At 37.1% G+C, this 24,295-nt stretch overlaps 1 protein-coding gene across 2 annotated transcripts in view; it reads left to right on the top strand.

The window, feature by feature from the left end:
- ARHGAP10 (Rho GTPase activating protein 10) overlaps nt 1–24,295 on the top strand; it is a 154,544-nt gene that overhangs the window by 80,336 nt on the left and 49,913 nt on the right. For both annotated transcript variants that reach the window (XM_086464762.1, XM_086464761.1), the window contains exons 12-18: nt 734–776; nt 2,045–2,110; nt 8,550–8,624; nt 13,756–13,843; nt 15,176–15,234; nt 17,869–17,974; nt 18,596–18,755. In XM_086464762.1, the coding sequence (XP_086320888.1) occupies nt 734–776; nt 2,045–2,110; nt 8,550–8,624; nt 13,756–13,843; nt 15,176–15,234; nt 17,869–17,974; nt 18,596–18,755 (597 nt within the window). The remainder of the gene's footprint in view (nt 1–733; nt 777–2,044; nt 2,111–8,549; nt 8,625–13,755; nt 13,844–15,175; nt 15,235–17,868; nt 17,975–18,595; nt 18,756–24,295) is intronic.

The raw sequence follows: 24,295 nt of genomic DNA, 5'->3' as shown, positions 1-24,295 counted from the left end.
CTAGATCAAAAATATCCTTGTCAATGGGAATGAGGTTATACTTGAATTTGCTTAATTTCTGGTTCACATCAGGAAATGGGTCTGAACTGCAGAATTGAAACACACTGCAGATTATTCTTACAATCATAAATGTTATATTGGTCTTGTGTGCCAAAAATAATGGGGTTTTCTAGTCAATGACACAATCATGCGTCTGTCCCCAGTAATTGGGTACTGCGGATTTTAGGTAGGTTTTATTGACATCATTATTGTAATAATCTTGTTTCATCAGAGTTGTTTATTATCAATCACATGTTGTCTGAGTGGACTCTCCAGTAAGCTTGCAACTTCTGGGAATGCTGAGCTGGGACATAACTCCCAGGATTCATCAAAGCAGTTCACAACGATTTGAGTGAACTTGAACTGTGGGAAATTAACCTGCAGAGAAACATGAGAACATGGAGCATGTAAATCACAGTTAATTTCAGTGGCTATGACTAATATTGTTCCCCAAGGAACTGTATTTGTTGAGAATTTTTTAAAAATTTCACTCCTTAAAAAGTACAATTATGTGCTTTCTGAGGAGGCAGAGATGTCTGGTCCTACTGTTAGAGCTGTTGTAGTTAGAGGTGGTATGTTATAGCTGTAAACAGCTGTATTTGTGCCTACTGGGCATTGAGATTGGGGGTGTCTTGTTTCTGATTTCATAAAATTCTTTTAAATAATTTATGTCTTTTTACTCTTTTTGCGTTAGCTGTTCATCAATTTGAATAGAGCAAATGCAAAACGAGAGGGAAGTAAGTATTTGAATTACTATTAAAGTGATTTTTGTTACAATTGAGAAAGGCAAAGGTAGATTTTTTTTTTTTCCTGTGGATCCAATGTAATTAAATATTGTATTTTTAATCTTGGGTTCTGAATATACTTTGTGGATTTTGTAATTAATGGCTTTTCGCAGTCATGCAGTTTAGTACGTAAGGATTGTAGGACTGAACATAAGCTAGAGAAACAGCCTGATTGTTTTTGCCAGTTTTCTTCATGCTTTAAATTGACTCAAAAAAGGGTTAATTTGTATGTAAATGCATGTCAAATTCTTAATCCAGATTGTGTGTACACATCTGTTGGAATGCATGAGTATGGTTTTAAAAGCAATCACAGCTGAACGTGAAGGTCAGCAAAAAACCAGAATGCATTTATTTAGAATGTAAACTGTAATATGGAAGTAGAAGAGATGGCTTTCTTTAAAACAAGGTTAACTTTCTTTTGTGAGCAAAGTATACGAGTGAAAGCAGTTATACTTCTTGCATTATTAGGAAATTGATGCTTGCCTTTTTTTTTTTTTTTTTTTTAAATGTTGGTTCAAGCTGGATCCTGGTGTTATTAAGTTTTTCCACGAATTTTTATTTTTGTGGTGCAAGACCAGGTCCCTGGGAACAAGGCGGCCAGATGTTTGAGGGAAGGGCAGTTTTGCAATATAAACTTTTAAATGAAGTTTTAATGTGAAGAAGAACAACAAGATAGGAACAACAAAGGAATGCTGCATCTCAGCTGTTGTCCTGTTAATGCATCTGCTTTTATGTAGTCAGATCATTAACTGCTGTGAAATGATATACATGTGTGCTGTATGTTTAGTGTGGGAATTTCTTTGGCTTAGGGTAGGACTCAGTAAAAGCCCTTCTGTTGATGATTATTTGTTTTCATCGTAAGTACTTCCTTGTCCCATTTGGTTAACTCTCTCAGATGTTGTTGATGTTGCAGTAAGTACTGTTAAATTCCATTTTGCATCTGCCAACATATGTACCTAATCAGAGATACCATTCTTCAAAGGCTGCTGCCGTGAACAGATTCAGTGAAGCCACTACCACCAGAATGAGCCTTTACTTGGGCTAGGCAGGGTTGTGAAGGAGTCTCTGTAAAAAAGTGATGGAGTATTCCTGTTCCAGAATATTTACAGTTTTGCCTGAGAAGTGCTAGGTGTGTGACTAAGTCCAGCCTTATTTTTCAGTGAAAGACATAATTGCAATGGTGCTTTAAAACTTTTCAAACTTTTTTCTTTTCCTTGTAGGTGCACAATTGGATAAGATAGGGTTCACTGTCATCAAAAAGTGCATCAGTGCTGTTGAAACACGAGGTAATGATCAATCCAGCATGTTTGTGGAGGGGGTGGAGCAGCTGGTCTACTCTTCAAAGAAGGCTCATGTGATCTAGTCTCCTGTAGATCTCTAGGAAAGACTTAACATGGTAGATATTACACTGATTACACTGACCAGCACAGGAGGTCTTCTGTCTAGTCCCAGCCTTTTATGTATGGCTTTCCCTCAAGAAATCTGTTTTCAAGAAGTGCTTAGAAGGGGATAATGGCACTTGTCTTGACAAAGGAAGCCAGTGTTTGTGCAACAGCTGAGAAAAAACCCCTGCATCTTTGCTTTGCTATTGGAACAGGCTAATTAATTTTAGTATTCCATTTCTGGACTTTGAACAGAGGTTTTCTGTTTAGTCACTTAAGCCAGAACAACAGGAGCTGATCAGGCAAGTGAATAACAAAAAGTATTGAAGTACTTCTGGCAGAGTTACTCTCACCCCAGAGATGAAGATGCTGTAGGCTTATTGTTGCATATACTCATTGTTGTACCTCCAAAATTGGAGATGGAAGAGAAAGGTCAGTATGCAGACAGTATTCAGGAGGTAGTTAGGATTATGATTGTGAAGAGACTCTGCGTCACAGACCCTGTGTAACGTGGGCACTGGATAATACCAGCTTTTGATGTTGCTGCTGTGTGAGGAGACAACAGTCCTTCTGTGGACATGTTGAAGGGTGAGGTGACCAGCCGCTCTGAGTCTCACTGTCTTGTATATGGTATTGTGTGGAGAACCTGCTTGTTTGGTTGTGTGGGGTTTTTTTTTGTTGTTTGTTTGTTTGTTTTTTTAAAAAAAAAGATGGTGAAGAGGTGAAAATAGGTAATTGATTACAGTGTATTTCTTAGTTAAAAGATGTTGAAATTTCTCATGTGTGAATATTGGTTTTGTCCTGAATTGTTGACCTTCCTTCCCGCTCCCAAAGGGGAGATTTATGAATTTTCAGGAATTGTATCTTTTTGCTAGAGATTTATTGCACAGGTCAGAATATTTATATCTTTCTTTGTATCATAGTCCAGTTTAAATAAGATAGCTAAACAAAAGAATGGAATGGTCACACTTCCTGTCAAAGCAGGGTCTTACATGGAAGACATTGCTTTTAAGTATGCACTTACTATAAAAGATTATTAGTAAGACTGAGCAGCCTTTGTGATATTGAGAATTTAGCATTTAAATAGCAAGAAGCATCTGAAATCTCTTTTTCTCTTGGACTTTTTTGTGTCGGTCCTGTCTGATGCATTAAAGATGTTATTGCAGATTCGACCATATTCTGTCTGGTGTTATTTTTGTTCATTCTGTTCTTTTGAATATTTTTTGAATAAGGTTTGCCTGCCTCATCACTTAAAAAGTTTCAGTTACTGGCATTTATAATCCAAATTTCAGCTGGGAAACGCTGCAGATAAAGCTGGCACCCTACAGATAAGTTGCCTTCACTGCAAAACCTTGCTTCAATATAGAATGGATCTTCTCTTTGCACTGGATGAGGCAGATTTTATGAAAAGTGTAGCATGTGGTCATGTAATGAAAGGATGGTTTTGGTCTACAGCACAGTGACTGGCTACCTCCACAGTGCCTTATGAATCGTGCTTACTGTAAGCAGTGTGCAGTATACCATATTTTGGTTTATTATCTATAGGTGTGTTTGAATGATTAGTCTTTTCTTTTCTTTCTTTGATACACTGCAAGGAAAGCGAAACAAGAATGTAACTGTGGAAAAAGTGTGAACACTTCCTTCATGAAATGGGTATTTGGAAAAATGGGTTAGCTATGGGGTTTCTTCTCATGGGTGTCAGTGGGTAGGTTAAACTGAGTGGTGGTTCAAGTCCACTCTGTTCTGTACGCCTTGATTTAGGGGCATGTAAGAAGGTGCAAAATTAAGTGCGTAGTTTAGAAGCATGTGTCCCCTAGTGGCATCTGCCCTGAAGCATACTTGGAAGAGAATTAAAGTTACCAAAGTTAGCTGCAGTATTTCATGTCTTTAGAGACCTTTCAGCTTCACTATCCCTTGTACACAGCCTTTGTGAGACCTGCAGTCAATGGAGGGCTTTGTGGTAATTACCACCAATGAAAATTACTTTTATCTATTAATTTTGTTTTGGGGAGTACGTAAGAAAAAAAAATCAGTATTCAATAAATATTTATTTTCCCAGGGTTTCAGGAGTGGATTTAGGTGAGTACTACCTTCCAGGAACTCAGCAATCCACCTAGCTCTGTTTCAATGAACTTGATTCATCCATTGCATTTCAAGCAGTTGTCGATGATTTTGTGTTTATCAATACTGAACTTAACATCAACTGCATTTTAAAAAACCACAAAACCTGACAGACAAAATCCTGATTCCATCCATGAGACTAAATGAAGCATTCCTAAAGATCAGTTTCTGTTTTCTGCAAAACCTGCAGGACCTTCTGCTGATGTGTACCAAGCTAAACAAACAGAGAGCATACAGTTGTTTGCCTCAGAAGGGTTTGTCCAAATAGTTGTATGATGAAGAAAATACACCTTTCAGGCTGCAGATTTTATACTTATACTTGTTCTTAAAACAATTTTTTCTTGATTATTTTACTTTAATGATAACACATCAAAGGCAAGTTATGTTCAGCAGAAGAAAACAGGACAGATGCCTCTTCAGAGACTGTGCTTGTGTGCCATGTTTTTATCTCTTTTAATCATAATGGGTGTGAGGTTGACGTGGGTGGAAAGAGAGGACAGTCTAGCGTGGGTGGAAACTGAGAATAGTCTTGTCATGTCATAGCAGAAAAAGTCTGGTATTCAGAGAGAGAAGAGCATAACAGAGATATTGAACATAAACTTGTCAATGGCTGGATAATTTTTTCTCAGTTACGTTCCCTTTTATAAAGCCAAGAAGGAAATTATTTGCTCTGAATGAATACAAGAATCAAAGGCAGAGTCTTGGTTAAAATGCATGTAAGATTCTGATTCCGCATTGCCTTGTGAGACATTGGCTGTGCTTTACCTGGTAGGAGATGCTGAGGCATCAAGATATGCAGCCTGTCTCTCACATACTGGACACGGTGCTGGTTGGATGTGCACCCGTGTTTTGTCTCCGAGAGAACATTCTGGGGTTGTTTGGAGTATTTTATTTATAATTTTGTACTGAGAATAATACAACAAGGTAAAAGTTTACAGAAACATCAAAGAGCTGTTTGCTCCAGTAGTAGAGACTCTGTGTGTGTTTTTGTGTGCAAGTAATTGGTTGTACCTTCTGTGAGGATGTGGTAGGTGTTTGCCAGAGCAATGTTTGCCTTGATTTTCAGGACTGCTGGAGCTGCTAATCTGAGTTGCAGAGAGAGATGGCAGCATTGAGCTGTCTGTCCAGTATGCTTATGAGAAAGAAAGATGGTGAGGAGGAAGTAGAAAACTTTTTCATGTAACAAAAAAAAAATCTGATATTACCTTGAATTTGAAGTGTCACTTATATGGCTGTTTCTGTACTATGGAGTTTGATGTAAAAAGTTGTATTTGCAGCTATATTACTAGTCTGTGTCACACACATGTACAATGCCAGCCACAAAGTAAACTTGCCTGCGTACCTTGCTTACAATAGTATAAATTACTATCTTACCTACAATACCTTATTTTGCTAAGTATGCTCACAAATTGCGTACCTGTACCAAATTCTGGTATCAGACAGCCAAACATCTTGAGATAATGTAAATATGAAGGAAATTATGCTGTGGGGCTTTACTGCTCAAAGTTGCCAATAGTGACTGGTTGAGCTGGCAGACACAGTGTCTGAACCCTTCAACGTTTCAGTTTAAGCTATTCCTTGCAATGAGTCATCTTGTCAATTGTGTTCTGTAAATGCCAAGCATTATCAGTCTTGGATGTGCTGAAGATCTGAAATGTGCAGATTAAATCAGAAATAGTACTGTTTCAAACTAGGTTTGTATATTTTAAATAAAACATCGTTTAAAGGTATGTTTAAAGGTATCATTTAAAAGTATTCAAGTATTAATTCCTCTTTGCATGTCTTGATGTGTGCTTTTTTCAGGTTGATGAATTTGAAACTGATCAATTATCTGATAATTACTATCACAGACTCATGATTATTGCTGGAGGATTGTCTGTTTCCATGCTGCCATAATTTCAGAGACTTTTGCATATCATGTCTGTTTTACTATTGAGCAGTAGGTTCTGTGGTTTGACCTTAATTGTTTTTAAGTCCGTAAATATATGTTTGGGGTCAGCACAGTTTGGTTCCCCTTAGTCTTAATGTTAGAAGCACAGGAAGTCATGAAACAACTTCTGAGATAAGCAAAGCTGAGCTGTATTTGACTGTGACAGTATTTCTTCAACTTTTTGGCTTCTTGCATATGATGCAGAAGGCTTGTTCTGTGGTACTAAAAGTAGTGGAAGACATTGTATAAAAAAAGTGTGATGCGTTTTGGCAGAGTATTAAAAAGCTTGGTGTTACTTTTGTACCAGAATTTTCTTGGACACCTCTGAGAAATCTGAAGTAAAAAATAATTGCTACTCTCAGGACAGATTCCTAGTGTGTCCTTGTTTGGAGTGAATCAAGGACTGTGGGTTTTTTTGGGGTTTTTTTTTGGTGGCTTTTTTTTTTTTAGTGTTGGCAGGCTTTAAGTGGTGTATAGCATGCTATCATACTGTTGTTCTGGGGAACGTTGGAAAACTTGCTTGGTTGCATTGATAACTTCATATTTTGAGAAGAATGGTATGTGGCCAAAGAGCTGGTTTTGAGTGCAGCTAAACTGCAAGCATACTCCAAGAGTTGTGTTTTTTTTGATGACTGCAGATGAAATACTAGAGATATGGCTTATTCTGTTAATTTAAGCCAGCTCTGAGAGTGACATCTAGCTTAAGACTCAGCATCATTACAGTAGTGCCTGCACCCCAGAGAAAGAAAAGGGCCAGTTTTGCCCAAGCTCCAGGCTGGGACAGAGGATGGAGCAAGGCTAACAGGTAGGAGAGTTCATCAGGCTCTCAAAGATCTGGGATGGCTCAGGAGGCTGCAGACTGTGTGAGGAAGAGGAGGGGGTAAGAGGCAAAGGAAAAGATGTAGCAAGGCTAGGCAGTAGGAGGAGGAGGAGGAGGTAGAAAATGCCAAGTTCTCTCCACTGTATTGAGAATTATTGCTGTGTATTATGGTTGTATCTCACAGTAATTCATTAAAAGGCTAATGATTTTTACATGCTTCATCTAATATTTATTTGGGAAGAAACTTTCTCATATGACTGGTTTTAATTTTCCTTCTCCGGATTGGAACCGTTTGGTATTGAAACTGGGAATTCTCCACAAGCCTTCCTTTGTTGAAGGATATTTTAAATAACAATACCATTTAATCTGTTATTTAAAAAGATTTCCTTGGAGTAGAAACACAGGTATTTTGTGGCATTTCTACTCTCCCAGGCCAATATGAATATCAAGGTAGAATATGGTGAAGGTTGTAGGTGGCTGCTTATTATGTGGCCTCTCAAACATCTGTGTCAGCTTCAGAACTGTAATATTTTACCTCCCACTATATGGGCTCTGAAACAATGCAGCAGACAAAGACATACCTTATTTTGCCCTTTCGCTTCCCTGCCCCTTTGCTTCCTCCCATTTTCCTTCAATTTATATTCATAGTTTTAATTCCCTGGGGATAAAACTGGGTGTGGTGAAGGAGGAATGCAAAAACAGGGGAAGAAAAGGGGTGGAGAAGTGAATGTATGTGAGAGGACGGAAGGGCACAGAGGAATGACAGGGAAGTGGTCCAGTGCCCACATAAAATGAGTAGCAGACTGAAAGTATTATGCCAACTCTATTCATCCCAAGCGAAACCAGAAGTACCAATTTCAGTAACCTGTGGTGATGCCTCTGGATGTAACTACTATGTGGTCCACAGTGGGTTGGAATCAGGCCTTATATCTTAAATGAAAAGCATTTACAAACTTGAAAAAGCATTGGTTTTGAGGGCTGGGAAGAGGCTCAAGGTTTTCTTTATTTTATCCAAACTTTCTTGTCGGCCACATAGTTGGAAAAAAGCAAAATTACATTTATTAAAGAAATCTCAATTTAGTATTTGTTGGTTCAGTTCTTGTGTTCTTAGAATGTGGATGCTGATGTATCCAAAATGTCATTTAAAAAATTTGAAAACCACCAGTGATTTTTTTTTTTTTTTTTTTTTTTCCCCCCAAGCAAAGTTTGTCCCTGTTTGCTTCTACACCCAGTTTCTAAAATGGAATTGAGGTACATGAAACCTTTATCAAAACATAACAAACTTATCTTAAAAACACAGAAGAAGAAAAGGATTCTTGCAATACTTTATAACATTGGTCTCGTGAATGCATTAGTACTTTGTAGTCTGTCTGTCTTTGAGGAGAATTTATTGTCTGTGGAAAAGTTTTAATGGTAAATTTGACTGTGGTTGATCTTCTGTGTATTTTTTTCTTTCTCCTTTTGCACAATAGGTATAAATGACCAAGGACTGTACAGAGTTGTGGGGGTGAGTTCAAAGGTCCAGAGACTTCTGAGTTTGTTAATGGGTATGCCTCTATTTTACAATATTTTTTTCAATATTTTATTTCATGTTGTTTTGCTGTTTATATTTATTTTTAAAAGCATCTACCTGCAGTTGTTCTTTGTATGGGCCAAATCTAGGTTGCTTTAGTCCGTGCAAATAATGCCCATATCATTGTAAGTTCCTCTGGTTTCGCAAGACCAAGACTAGTTGTTAGGAATAAACTAAGAGAACTGCTTTGGGCACATAGGAGCAAATCATGGGGTTTGTGCAAGGTTGATGTAAATGGGATTAAAGCAGCCTAAGTTGAAGGGTCTGATCAGAAAATTCAAAATACCAAATTTGAGAAAGTTTGAAGCTTATTACTTCACTATTTGAAGTTTCCACCTTTCTTTGCCCTTGTCTAAGATGTACAGTTGTACACGCCCATGCGTGTCTTTAGTTAATCACTGTGCAAAATAAGATATTTTATCTAAGCCTACTGGCAAAGAGGTCTTTGGTTTAAGAGGAGGAATACGATATACATATTAATAATAACCATGTGCCAAGGCAGGAGACAGATGAGACAGGATTTGGTTTTTATAAAATTAGTAGTGTCGCTCTTATATGTGGGTAACGTCTTAGACTCTTTTATACTTAGTTAGCTGTTTGTAGCCTTTAAGATTTTTTTTGATTCAAGAAACTTTTTTCCCCGCTTTTCTTTCTGGAAATATTGATGCGTCTTTAATCCCGGTGACTGTAGTTCTCTTCCCACTCTGATGTCCTGGGCGGGGGGGGGGGGGCCGGGGAAGTTTTGGCACCTGGCTGAAATCCCTCATCTGCCTGATATCTCTCACCAAAGTAGTAGCCATGACTGCAAGATGTGCCGTGTTTCCCAATTTCTTGTCCTGAGCACTGACAGTACATGCAGTCAGACAAGACCACTGGGATTAGTTCATTTTTATAGAGCTTCCAAACCTGTCACTTGACAGCAAAGGTCTGATTCTCAGGGATTCATTGGTATGCAAAGAAGCTTGTTTGCAGTTTGCACCAGGCTCTTCTCCAGAACCATGCATGCTCCATCTGTGCTGATAACACAGTGTTCTTTGGCACTGCAAACTGGAGGAAGCCAGAAAGTGAATTCATTTCATTACCCCAGACATTATGTGAATGACAAAGCGCTTTTATATTATATGCTGCTGTCAGTTCAGTGCCACCTGTAAGACTTTTTCTTTTTCTTCCTTTATTTTTTTCAAACAGGCTGTCTCTTCAGAAATGATAAGACATCAGGCTTGAGGACCTGCATGTCATATCAATCTGTCATAATGACCTTGCTAAATATTAATTTATGTTATCTTACTTTAATCAAGATTAACAGCACCCTGAAGTTCTCCATTAGTGCACATAAACCTGCCTGTATTTTTAAAGTATTGCAGCAGAAGTCTTGTTTTGGAAATACAAACTGGGATTAACAAAAATGACTGATCTATAACAGATTCTCATGGTTGTTTATCTGTGTTGGAGTTAGCCTCAATAAAAATAACTATCTTTAGCCATTGACCATAGGGAGAATGACATGTTATCACTCAGAGATTCTTGATTAAATGCATTTGATATCATAAGGTGTTTTTCAGTTTTGTACTTAGCTTGGCTTAGCTTGGGTGTGCAGGTCTGGCAGGCAAATTTTCCTCTTTGCCATTAGTGGTATCCAAATTAAATAGACTCAGGTTGCCAGTGGTTCAGTAGCAGCTGGAAGAGTTTACTGGGGATTCCAGCATCTGCTTTGAGTTATTTTTTAAAATTAAAAACATTTTTTTGTCTTTCTCAAGATTCGTATATTTATTTAAAGTAGGAAGAATACAGTGGTATCAAGATGAGGTAAAATACTGAACAGAAAAAAGGGTGCAAGCAGGTGCTCTTTTTCTGGTGATTTGTTGAAAGTGATCCTATCTGTGCTCTTTATCTGTCTGTCCTCAGAGAAGAATAAAGAGGGTTTCTTTTTGATATATAGTGGTACAGAGAATTTAAAATGACTGATTAATCTTTAATCCTTTGTCTCTGGGTATACTCTTAGATACCCTTTTATATAAAAGATCTTTTCAGAATCATAAAAACCTCATATTAACTTTCTGTATTTTAAAATGTTTGATAAGATTTCAAAGTATTTTAAGCTACCTGTCATTGACCATGAGGTTCATAGTGTGAAAGGCCCAAAGTGCAAAAAAAAAAAAGTCTTCCAAATGGGTAACCAGAGACATAATAGCATGTAAGTCTGTCTCTTTTTCAGAACGTTTTCTATAAAATTTGGGAATGTACATTGAGAGTCAAGAGAGTATTAGAAGATCAGTATATGCTCTTCTAATACTATGAATGCAGTTTTTAATCTTTAATGTAAAAATCTAGTGAAAATAAGTCTTCTGTAAAATGAGGCTCAGCAATTAAATATACAATTCTGCATTAAAAAAAAAAGTTTATTTTGTATTTAACTTGGTCCTTGAAGTTACTTGTAACTAGCATTGTGCTATAGTGGTCTGTTTTGCAGCAATAATCATGTCTAAATTTAAGTCAGGCATTTGGTAAGTAAAGCACTCATTACCTTTCAAGGGAAAATGTTAAATTAATCTAATATATTACTGTAAACAGGGATACAGAGCTATGAGTTCCAAAGTTATGGGATTCTGTTCTAAGCAATGCAGTGTGCATTGTCAGCGTCAGGAGGCTCAGTTCTTGAAATGCGTCAGGGACCAATTCCTGTTTCATGTATGATTTATGTTATAGAGCTGATGTGGCTCTTCTTGGAAGCTGTCTGTGTAGATTTCACACAAACTACCACATAGGTCAGCCTTCATACAGATGCTTGCTCATGGTGAAGTGGCTGCTAAGGACTTGAGTTTCTACTTTTGATTTTTGTTATTGCCTGGTGTGAAAAATGCCAGACATTACATGTTGTAGAAGAAAACTTTCAGGTACCTCTGCCTTTGCAAAACCAGCAGCTTTCAAAACAATTACACTGAATTCCGTATTATTTTATAAACAGTAAATGACAGTATGCCTGCACTCCTACACTGGGCATGTTGCATATGAAAGCAGAGACAGTCTCCTCCTAGCCTGGTTTAGTGAACTGGACTGTTTTTATAAACTGTAGCTCCCTTAATGTCAGAAAGATTTGCATAAAATTTAGAGCGGATCTGTCAAAAGCTGTTCCATAAATGTGCACGGTTATTTTTATATGCGTAAAGTTGCCATTCGGTGCACAGTGGCTGCTATGTGAACAAGTAGCATGAAAACTAGTAGAGTCATTTCTGAAATCCCGGTTGAAGTTCTAGTTCATATAATGGCCTGGGATGTCTGAAGTAGAGGGGAAAAAGGGAGCTGGAACAGTCAAATATATGGGGTGGTGGGGCCCAGAGCTATGTCAACTGTCAAACCAAAGTTGAAAAAAATTTCTTTAAGTCTTGATGGCTTCTACAGTCAAACTAGGGATTGTTTGGGGTTGGTAGCAGGGCCAAATTTGTTTGAATTTTTTTTTTTTTTTTCCCAAGAGATAATGAAATATTTCAGCTATACCTTCCATTTTTTATTTTAAGAGGCTTGCTTTGGCATTCGGATGATTATTATTTTCCTCCTCAACTTGATCAACAAATTTCACATAACTGAGTGCATCCTTTGGCTGTAAAGGAGGTTGATAATTATGAAGCAGTTATTTAAAAAATGGATATTACATAGTGGTTTAGTAACAAAATCCCCATAGATTTCACTAGTTTCTGATGTGATGGCAGTTTTTATTTAATTAATTCTGTAGGAAGGTTTTCTTCTCAAAAAAGAGAATTGGAACACAAAACAGCTAGCCTGCTGAAAAGAGGAAAAATAAACGTTTTCCTGAGACAATCTTGAGTATTTTGGGTGATGGTTGGCTGGTAATGATTTGGTAGAAAATGTTATCTGACTTGTATTTTAAAATGAGATTTAAATAATTGATATAATGAGGGAGAATATTCAGTTACAGAAATAATTGCTTGGCAGAGCCTTTAGAACAGAATTATTTAGTCCCAGTAAAAGGACTGCACCTTTAATCAGGGATCCTAATTTGATTTTTTAAATGTGTCTGTCATTTGTCTGACAAGGAAAATAACAAATGAATTCTGAATTGTATGAACTGGGCAACACGTAATCTGTGTCAGCTACTGCTGTAATTTACTGTAATGACTGATGGAAACATGTACCAGCAATAATAACAGAAGCTCAGCCACTTAAAGTTAGCAAATACATTGGGCTGGTTTGGCCATATACATGTGATCTTCTTGTGTCAGCTAGCTATTGCTTCTTGTTTTGAGGCCAAAAGGGTTTTTTTGATTGCAAAACATTCCGATGTGCTGTGTTGTTTTCTGTGATCTTTCACCTGATGGGGTGTTCAGGTGTACAACTGTTCAATTTGATCTGTCTTGTTATAAGGCTCTACCAACTAACCTGGTAAAAGATGGGAGGAGTTCTGTGAACCTGTCAAATGGTCAAGGAAGCATTTTTTTTTCCCTATTGCTAAAACTGATCAAGTAAAGGAGATATTCAGGCCATCTTGTAGAGGAAGCTTACTGATAGAGGAGAGTCCTTCTTCTACTTTTGAAGCACCTCTTAAAGGTTTTCACACAGTAAGGAGGGTCATGCTGCACTTCGTTGGCTGTTTTCACCAGCAGTCCAAAATAACAGTTTACAAGCAAAACCACGGAAAGAACTCAGAAAGATTTCTCGATGTACTTGCATTTTAAATAATGAAAGAAGAGAGGAAAAGATGAGTTATGCTTAGTGGGTCTTTTTTCTAAACTGTTTTTGCACATCTTTCTTTGTGTACATCTTTCTGTTTAATTAAAGGTGTGAAAATATCAATTGCTATAGAGATCTCTTTACATGAAAGTGATTTTTAATCCTTCATTAAAGAAAAAAAATGAGTAAATACTTGTTAAAACAAAATATGGAAATGGGATTTATAAAGAAGTTTGGATATGAAGTCGTCTTAGTATTAGTATTAAGTAATTATTAACTTATTAGTATTAAGTAAGGAGGACGTAATACTTCTGTGTTCATGTGAGCAAATACATAATGATCAAATTCAATGTGTTGCAGTTCATGTAGGGCATACTGATTTAGAATTCCTTTTTTTAATGTCCCTCTTCATTTTCTAGATGCAAAAACTTGCAATGAAGTTGACCTGGAAAACTCTGTAGATTGGGAAGTGAAGACAATTACTAGTGCTATGAAGCAGTATCTGCGGTAAGCCTGTGTCTGTCTCTCTTATTTATTTATGTGTGTATGTATGTACGTATTTATTTATTTGACTGTGAATTCTGTATTCCAATTCTATGCAGTGTTACTTTTGCTGAATTTTGGAATGGAGGTTCGTTTTGTGCAAATGCCATGTTTGTTTTTTTGTCTTGAGAGAAGCAAAGTAATTTAGCAATACTAATACTCATGTTCATATGAGACAAGGCCTCAAACATTTTTGTGTTAGATACATATGTGTTTCGCTGATGGTTCAGAAACCTGAATTGTTAGTAAAATTGCTGAGAGTCATCACTGAAGGTCAACTAAGGTTGTTAAGCGTTTTTTGCCTCTTTGTGTTTTAGTGTAGTAGAATCAAAAGGGAAAAAAGTAATGAAATTTTTAATATTTTCCGCTCTTGCTCTGATGTTCTACGTGCAGTAGTAATAAAATTTTGAGTCTTAAAAGTAAGAATTTTGGGTATGTTCTCTGTTCAAATGGCTTGGCCAAATCCTGATCAAGGTATTTTTCTAAATTGCCTAAGAACATAGAACTTTGGTGTATCTCCTATAGTGTAACGCGAACGCAGTATCTTTAATCTGCTATTTTTATTAAATAAAGAATTACTGCAACCACTGTCAAAGACTGCTGAAGACTGTTATCAAGATAAAAGTCTCCCTTATGGAGTATAGGGGAAAAAAAAAAAAGTAGGAAAGGGGAAAAAAAAAGTGCACATGATGAAGTATTTCCCGCCTACAGCATTTCCCATCTGAGTGTTTACTCCAATATTTCATAAGCATCAGTAAAGTCAACTTAATAAATGAAGGTTTTAACTCTGACTTCCATTATTCAGTACATTTTTCATTAATGACTAAGGTTTTCAATTTCAAATTCTTTTTTTTTTCCATTTGCAGTGCTTTAGAATTTTGATTTGTAGATGGCTACTGTTCAGCAAACTTAACTGTTTCAGGATCTGTATTTCTTTCCAGTAAAGCACTGACTTGTGATTCCTTATATTTCAAAAACACTAATGAAGAATTGATGACGTAATAATATGTTCATCTGAGAAAAAGTCTTAGTATTGTAATTTGGAAAGGTGCCTTATGATAGACTGGAGGCATCACTTCAGCTTATGGAATGTGAATGGATGTATTTAGTCTTACTTTCCTGATAATACCAAGTTTTCCATTCACACTGGAAATCATTGAATTCAATGGCCACCATAACAATGGTTGCCCCCAGTGCGAGGATTATACTACTGAATGTTAAAAAGATTTTCTGCTTAGAGTAAATACATATGGAAAAGAATACAGCTAAATTTCCTATGTCATCCTTGTTTTACAGGAGCCTTCCAGAGCCACTGATGACATACGAGTTGCATGGAGAATTCATTGTTCCTGCCAGTAAGTACATGACTTGTTCAAATAGAAATCTTTTCCTGTAGTACTGTTGTGGCCTTAGGAGTGCACTGCAAATATAATTTCAGAAAAATTCTTCAACGCAGTAAAAATGCAGGCTTTAGAAGTAATAAACGTTTTAAAAATACGTGGATTTTAACCGGTGTTCAGTTCTAGTATGTATCACATATGACGTATCTATTGACAGACAAGCTTGTCACAGACTTAGCATAGAGCAATTTTTACTTTTATGGAAAAACTTTTGGATAAACCTGAGCATTCATTCTTTCTATTTTAATTATATAATGATAAACGTCTACTTAGATTGCAGTTTGTCTTATTTTTTTCTTCTATTTATAAAAAGCATGAGGCTTAGTAAAAGAAAATAAACTAATTTGGGCTCATTTGAATCCTTAAAGCACAGCTGCCTGACCCTTGTTTTCAGTGCCTTGTTAACTCTGTATCCAGGCTGGCTTGAGTGTTCCTCCTATATTAGTAGAAGAAAGGAAAGAGCTGGCCGGATTACACTATGGCAGTTCAAATACAGGCTTGGAGGAGACACAACAGCATTTGTAGCTCAGCTGTTATGGTATCTAAGGTACAAGGAATTTTTTTGGAAGAGGATGGAGGGAAACTGTGTAAGAAAATTTTTGGCAAAGTATCAAACAGATATTTAGCTGATTTTCTTTCCAGCCTGTGGCACTTCTGGCAAACTGAGGAAAGCAAAATTAAAATAAACTTTGAGACAATTGCTTTATCTTCTTTGGATTGCTCTAATGACTTCCCAGGACTGCAGAATGCGTTCACTCGGGGTCCTTGATTCAAAATGAGAATTAGCCCATGAAGTTCGTTGCCAAAGCTCACCTTAGAGGCCAAGTGCTTAAATAAAATTCAACATACTTACCTAGATGATGAGTCTGCCCGTTTGTATTGGAAAGTATTAAAATAATTTCTTAACCTATGAAGTTTTGCCAGCAGTTTCTCTGTTTATTTTCCTTTCACTATTTCATAGTCTCTTTCAATAAAGGAATTCAGTTGAAGTTACATGTTTTAAATAGTACAGTATTCATAAGTAGTAAACATTTTTGTAGAGGGGTTGATTCTGTGTAGGGGGGAGAGAAATTTAATCAACATTGCAGATATGAGTTACAGTATACTTAAAAATAGGTAGTCAGTGTTGTTTCCTATGTTGGCTATAAAAACCCAACAACACAGGGTAGTAGTAAGGAATACCCTTTTCTCTGAAACTATTGGAGGGGGCGGGGGTGTGGGGAAGCCAAAATTAAGTTTCTCCTTTCAGTTTTCTTTTCTTCATACGTATCAGTGTGGATTAAGACTATATAAGCCTTGATTATATCTTGTGATTAAGTTGCTTAGCCATTCTTTAATTAGAGTTCGTGATTTCACATATATGTAAAATAGTCTTGCTTTAAAGAAGGCTTATGTTTTTCTGGCTGTCTGAATTTTGATTAGCTGACTAGAAGCTAAATGTTTTGCGTTTTGGTAGCCTTTTTTCTTGCAACATGTGCAGGGGTGTTCACTGCAAAAGAATGAAAAAGCAAGCCTAAAATCTGTAGCAATATGCAAAGGAAAAAGAAAAAAGAAAAATCTGTAGCAATATGCACTGAAGAAATATGGTGGTATTTTATGTGAAATAGGCTTAACAATTAAAGTTGCCTTAGAGTAAAACGGGACCTGATGAGTGGTCCTGGTGTCAAAACTTCTTGCAATCAGAGTAGGTTCTGAATTTTTTGCTTTATATACCTTGTACTAAGTATTATTATATACAAGAGGAATACTTGCAGTCCTCTCATTGTAACCACTAGTGAGATGTAATTTTGTGATTTAACACAACTTTGAGAAATAGGAAGAGGGATTATTTTCATCTTTTACAGATTCTTGTTTTCATCTGTGTACTAGTGAAACCTGTAGGGGCCAAAATTATTCAATTCAACATGCAACACAAAAATAAAAAGCTCCTTGCTTATTTTTATTTTATTTCTGTGCTGTTCTAGAGAGGGATGCTGTTGTTACTCAGGGCTCTCTATCATGGTAATCTCACCCAGTAGGTTTTTTACCTGATTATTCTTCTGCGTCTTCATAGGTCATTAGATTTGCTCTTTCTGAGCCTATGAATCTTCCACACACGTTGTCTTACGCAGCTTCTAATGCAAGGTAGCATAAATGCAGTATCATTAGCTGCACAGTACCAACAAAACTGAATTCTAATGATGAGGACAATCAGTTAATGATGCTAAAATGTGAAGTAGTAGAGTTCCTCTCTGTGGCCCCCATTAATGTCGCTCCTCACCTTGCAGTATGCGTGTAAGCAGACGAGTCCGATGCAGCACAACAGTACCTACATCTGCTGGTTTTTAAAAATAGATGAACAAGGGCATCCTTTTGCAGGTGGATTGAAAGATGAGTTCACGAAATAAGCAAATAAGTTGATAATTCCAGAACAAAATTACTTGTGAAAACAAAGCACATATGTTCAATATTGCTATGTTTGGAGCTACATAAGCGGCGAAGCAAAGTGTATGCGGTATGTTTCCATGCAGGGGTGGGAGAAGCTTTGTGTTTCTGTGGATTTTGTTTTATTTTTGTTTTTTGAGATAGTTATTTATTTCTGTCCTGTAGAAAGTGGGAGTCCTGAATCTCGAGTTAATGCTGTTCACTTCTTGGTCCATAAACTCCCAGAAAAGAACAAAGAGATGCTGGAAATTTTGGTGAAACATTTAGCAAAGTAAGTGTTATGACCTGCTCTCCTACCTTGTCAGAACTGTTGTCCTTGCCTTTGTTTAACTACAAAGGGCTGTAGTTAAGTGTGGCTGGAGCTGAAGCCCGTCTCGATGCTGTCATACACAATACGAAGAACCAAACGTGCAAAAGCAGACAAGACGTTTGACTCATGCTGTGTATGTTTTGGCGGGAAAGGCAGAAATCTAATCCGTTAATGAAGCCATATAAGTATTTGCTTTAGCAGTCCTGCCAGCAGTTGAGGGTTTGATTGAAGTGAGAAAGGGAACATTATACTTTCTTTTTTAAATTCTGGCAAAGTCAATAGTGGAGATCTGTTAGCAAATTTAAGTTGGTTTCACACTTGCCCTGGTCCAAGGCTAAGTGCATTTTATATATTCAAGTTCAGTAAGAGCCTGCTTTTGTTTTGAAATGGCCAGTGGAAGAATGACTTTTCTGTTTTCCAGAATTCAGTAAGACTTTATTTGAAGAAACTTTGCACAAAACAAACTTCTAAAACATAGATTAGGGAAATGTAATGTTTTCATTTGTAGACTGCAGTTTCCAACAGTAATGGAAATTTTTCATAACCTATTTCCTGTTTTTTCCTTCAATTCTTTTCAAAAAGTGTTTCAAAGCATGCCAAGAGGAATCTAATGACTGTGGCAAATCTAGGGGTAGTATTTGGACCAACCTTAATGAGGCCACAGGAAGAAACTGTAGCAGCCATCATGGACCTGAAGTTTCAGAATATCGTCGTCGAAATCCTGATAGAAAATCATGAGAAGGTGAGCTTTGATACATCTCTGCCTTTCTGAGTGTTGTCTAAAACAATCTTCTAGGCTTAATGGGTAGAGTGGAGTTAAGTATGATGTTACAAATAGCTTGGTTACAAATAGCTTCGTTCTAAAGAATATAATCTCTACATTGTATGCTTTTGGCTGTTTATACTTGGTAAGTATTCCTCTTCATAGGTAAACTGCCATTTCAGAATGCCTATTTCCTGGCAGTAGCGGTGCTTCTCTGTTTATAGTACACAAATAGATTTTCATTATGATATTTCTATGTTTTTTTTCTGAGAAAAGTGATACAAGACTGGCTCAGTCTTTAGCTCTTCCTTTAAGTACTTTGACCAGGGTCTGAATTAATTCGTTTATGTCTTCATTTTTCTCAGAGTTCACAGAGTAAAAAGAAGACTTTACTCTGAATTTTATTGGTAAAAAGCATTATGAAAGAGCCAGGTATTAACATTTCCTTTGTTTTCAGCTGAATGTGTGTTATTTTAAGCCTTTGCATTTGGGGTGACACTGAAAATAGAAGTTGTTGCTGCTGCTGCTGTTACAGTTGCTGGTTACTAAGGTGCCTTACATATATAAGGTACTGTCCAGAATATCACTGCATGTAATCTGGGATCTAAACCAAAAAAAAAAACCAAACAAAAAAAAAAGAAAAAAAAAAAAAAAGAAAAAGAAAAAAAAGAAAAAAGAAATACTTTACTGGTCTCATTAAGTACTCTTTTGGGAGTCCCTCATGTCTAAGCTGACTTCTGGAACTGGATGTTTGAAGTACTTGTACTGGGAGGATGGGCAGCATCTCACTTGCTCTTATTGTCAAAAAAAAAAGCGCTTTGGAAAAATTCCAGGTGCTTTTTCCTCTCTTCTTTCTTAAGCACTCTGAGCATTAAAAGAGTTATTTCTTTTAAAGGTTAACAGTGTTGAAATTGGCTATCTAAGTCAAGTCTTATCTACTTGAAATAATATGTCTCAAGTTTTTCTGACAATGTAATTACTCTACCTCTCTGAATGATACAGGCTGGGCAAAGCTTCTGTTGCCATAGCTGTATCCACATGGTGGGTTTTGTTGGCTTAGTTGACTTAGGGTGTAATGCTGCCCTCACACACACATTGAGCAGATACGGTATTGTTCTGTTGGAAAAATAACTGTGCTGCAGATGTGGCTCAAGTTCTAAGTGATAAATATTCCAAGAGTTGTAAGCCGCGCTATTAATTTTGGACCTTATAAATGAAGGTAAACCTTGCAGTAAGCTCATGATTTTGAAGCTGTTGCAGTGACCACACAAATTTAAGAAAGGGGGGGGGGGGGGGGGGAAGAGAGCAGAGCCAGGGTGTTTTAACAAAATGCAGAGGTTGAGTTGTGCTTATTCAAATCACTACATCACCACACATTAGCACTGTTTTATTCTTATGCCATCCTAGTCACACACCTTTAAAAACTGGACATCAGTTTCACTTTTGAAACATTAGTTGTAGTGGTCTTTCTTGCACCTCTGAAAATGTAGAGAAGCAGGGCATGGAAAGTACATCAAAGTGATACTGCATCATTTTCCAGAATTCCTTGGGTTTATGCCTTCTTTAGAACTAGAAGGCTATAATTTTTTTAAGGGATTTCTGTCATTTCACTGTCATTTCTAACAGTGAACTTGCCATCAATGGTCTGCCTGCAGCAACCTCTCCCACGCTAGAGCTGCTTCCAAGATGGAAGGAAGCCCCAAGTGTGACCTCTGTGTATTTATAGCAAAGGCAATGGAGAGGTGTGTGTTAAAATATTACAAAAATTTTATAGTTGAACTGAATATGTTGCTTTTACAAGTGAGCCACCTTCATTTAGAGCAGACCAAGGACCTACTTTTAATGGCAAGCAGGCTTATTGTCAGTCAAATGTGTATTTTATATTACTGTTTGAATTTCTGTGTGTTTCAGACTTTCTAAGAGTCTTGTGTTAGGTGTTTTTGTTTATAACCCTGGTGAAGTCGTAGGAAAAGTCATAAGCTGTGGGTTAAAATACTTCCAAATTTTTCATTCAGCCACCTCTGCTGATTTTTAGCAGCTTCTGCTAATAGAAGTGAAGTTTGGAATTATAGAAGAGTGGTGGAGTCATGATAGAGGTACACTGACACAATCTTGAAGCAACACTTCACTTTTCATGCATATGTAATTTATGGCTCTGGCAGACTGCAGAGAGGCATTTCTTTTCCCCTGTAGTAAATGAAATGACTTAACGAACTTCCAAACTATAGAAGCAATAGCCATCAATATTTCCAGTTTAAATACAGTAACTTGGTAGGCAAAATGGTAAAAAATTGTTATGATTCCTCAAATATTTTAAAATTATATCAGCATTCATTATGTCTTATGTGGATAGCTTTATTGAAGGAGATCCACAATTCATTTTCAGGAAAAGGCATAATTAATTGAGTTACTAGCTTTGAAATCATGGTGTAGTCATTCTACAGTCATCACTCTGCTGAGTACTAATTAGAGAATTTCTATGCAATTTATGTGTGGAAGTGTGGATATGGGGACTTGCCCTAAGAAAAGAATGTCATCCTTAGTGCATAAGCTGTTTTGTTTGTTTGTTTTTTAAATTTTTGTTGATATGAACATTTATTTCCTGCTAGCTAGAAACCAGTCGGTACCACTTTCACCTTGTTTATAGGCTGCATGCATGCTTCCAAACCATGGCTGTGAACCAATTATAGTAGGTTGAGGAGGGGATTTTTTGCAAAATCAAACCAATGCAGAGACGTGAATGCTGGAACTAGATTGTGCAGCCTGATGTGTTGCCTAACTGGCGTTAGAATTGCACGATGATTAAGACTATAAGGGGGATAGAAGAGCATTAGTGAAATAGCTGTTTAGCTTTTGTTCTTGTCAGTTATGGATAAGTCTCTTCCAAGCATAGTATTTCTTAGTGTCCAATCAGAAGATGAACTGTAGAAGCAGATCTCTACTTTGAAAGAAAAAGCAAAAACTAGACCCAGGCTGAGACAATATTTCACCCAGGACCCTCAGAACCACCTTCTGTGGAAGGGAGGCCAGTCCAGAAGAAAATGAGACCTGTGAATTGTCTTGCTTGGTTCTGACATAGGGCTGTAGGGGAGGGCCAGCCAGATATGCCAGGCAAAGTATGAGCATGTTCAGGTTTGATATTAAATGACGTCTCTATAGTTTTGCCTGCCGTTGCCATGTTTTGTGCTGTGTGAACCATTACTCTTGTTTCCCTTGGCTTTGCGGGTCTTTAAGGTCAGTGTCATTTCATACGTGGCTGTCTTGTCCCCTTCTCCCTTGCCATGTCTTTCTGGACTCCCTTGATTTCCATGTAACATATCCTTCCCTTCACGAAAAAAGCACCAAGAAATTAATGTTTATGTCTCATCATGTTAATTTTGCTTTGAAGCTATACCTTTCCTTGGTGTTCCTTTTCGTCAGGTAACAAACTCGTGGCTGACCGCAGCTGTGCTTGTACAATGCCTGAAACAATCGTTGCTTGGCCTATAGGTAATCCTCTGATGAAAAGTGGTAGTCAACTTGGATCCACCAAAAATGGTTTTGATTTCTCTTCTCCTTCTCCCGCAAATGAGTTTCAAGGGTATAAATTAATTTTTCTCCCCAAGGGTTTCACAGGCTGGAAATCTGGGACATTTCAGCTCTTCCAGTTTTTCTTCCTGACTTGTGGTGAGGAAGAAGGGCAGTCCACTCCGCAGCAGCATGAAGAGCATGCATGTGTTCATCTTGCTGTTTGTTACAACGTTTTGGCATCTTGTTGCAATGAATGGCACTATTCAAAGGGCTTATTTATTTGCCATTTAGAGATGCCTCAGTGGTAATGTGAGCCATTTTGGTTTCTCAATTCCCTGAACATTATTTTAAGAGGGGAAAAAAAACCCAACACGATAAAAAAAGAAGTCTAAGAAATTAAAGATGAGGGCGGAGGTTGGAATAAAAATCTCAGTGGATCTGGAATATTTAAACCAGCATATGGGGGAGGAAAGAATAGTGAGTACACATAGCAAGATTGCAAAACCAGAAAGAAGATGAGGATTACAGCGAAAGAAAATTAGAAGAAAAAAAGAGAGGGGCTAGACAGAAGTCCCTTATGGAGACTGGGAAGCCAGTCTGCTGAAAGGGAATAGGCATTGTAAGAGGTACCTTCTTTTAGAATTCAGACAACCTATGGGCAAAATTATCTCAAAGACACTCATTCTGAAAAACTCAATAGTTCCAATATATAAGGCAGAAACTGTTTTTACTTGGTTTTGGTATTAATCTTTTTATAAAGGGCAAAGATTTTACATATGTTAGACAAAACATGTCTTTGTTTTAGCTTCATTTTCTTCAAAACAGTTTGATGGAGAAGCATTTTTTTATGAAATAAAAATGTTTTAATTTTTCTTAGTTCAGGCACTTTTATGTTTTAACTAAAAGGAAAAGAATAATTTAATATTATAGCATAATATTAATATTATAGCATAATGCATGCAATATTTGTGAGACAAGAAATGGAAGCAGGTGAAGTCAGTTGTTCATTTGAGAGGATGAAGAGGCACAGTGAGGTGTTGCACAGTTCTCCACTTAGCAATCACTGCATGTTTAAAGCAGTTCTGTTGCAGGTTATTGCTTTAGGATACAGTGGCACTGCCATCATCTAAACTAAGACTATTTTTTGACAACACAGCAGAGCTTTCTACATCCTGGTAAAGGGACATATGAGAAACAGTAAAAGAGATCTTGTTTCAGTTTTCATGTTGCTTTGCCTTTGGCTGCAATGGAGGACCAAGAAGCAATGTATTGTAATTGTGGTGGTGTAGCAATTTGAAACCTCCTCAAGCTTGTTTCTCACATCAACAAGCTTTTGACTTGGAAGGAGGAAAAATTACATAAAGGTATCTCCATTAGGGCAGCGTTTGCAAAGAAACACATGAGCTTTGGTTCAGGAAGGTATTCAGCACGTGCTTAACTTTTAAGCATGTAACAAATCAGAAGTGTCATTGACACTGTTCCTGAACTTAATTCAAATTACATGCCTTAATGACTGGCTCAGTCTAAAGCAGAAAGGGCAGCAGGCACAACAAAGAAATTCATCATGGTTTCTGGTAGAAGTCCCAGCAGCTTCTTCGTTCCACTCCAGTGTGTGCACACTCCTTAAATCGTCTCTCTGCCCAGTGAATAGCAGAAACCCCTTCTATGTGAGACACGTGCACATGGTGTGGTCCATTGACCAGAAATCTTTCTTTTTGTTTGTTTGTTTAAAAGACTACAGTTTCCTAAATCTTAATGTACTTTAAGCATAGTAAGAATACTGTATATCAAATCTCCACTCACGTTTGTGACCGCAGTTGATGACATTAAAAGGAACTGAGTCTGGATCAATACCTGGATTGGTATGTTGTTAGACTGTTGCAAAAGAAACAAAACATCTACTGTGAGTAACCATATTAGATTAAAAAAGAAAGTAAAAACAAAAGTCATGTTCAGCAGTCTCCTGAGATGCTGCACTAGAAATACATGACACATACAAATAATACAGA

Source organism: Leptosomus discolor, chromosome 4 (genome assembly GCF_034619465.1).
Source record: "Leptosomus discolor isolate bLepDis1 chromosome 4, bLepDis1.hap2, whole genome shotgun sequence".
Classification (NCBI taxonomy): Eukaryota; Metazoa; Chordata; class Aves; order Leptosomiformes; family Leptosomidae; genus Leptosomus; species Leptosomus discolor.
The sequence above is the reverse complement of the archived record's forward strand: the minus strand, read 5'-3'. Positions and strand labels throughout refer to the sequence as shown.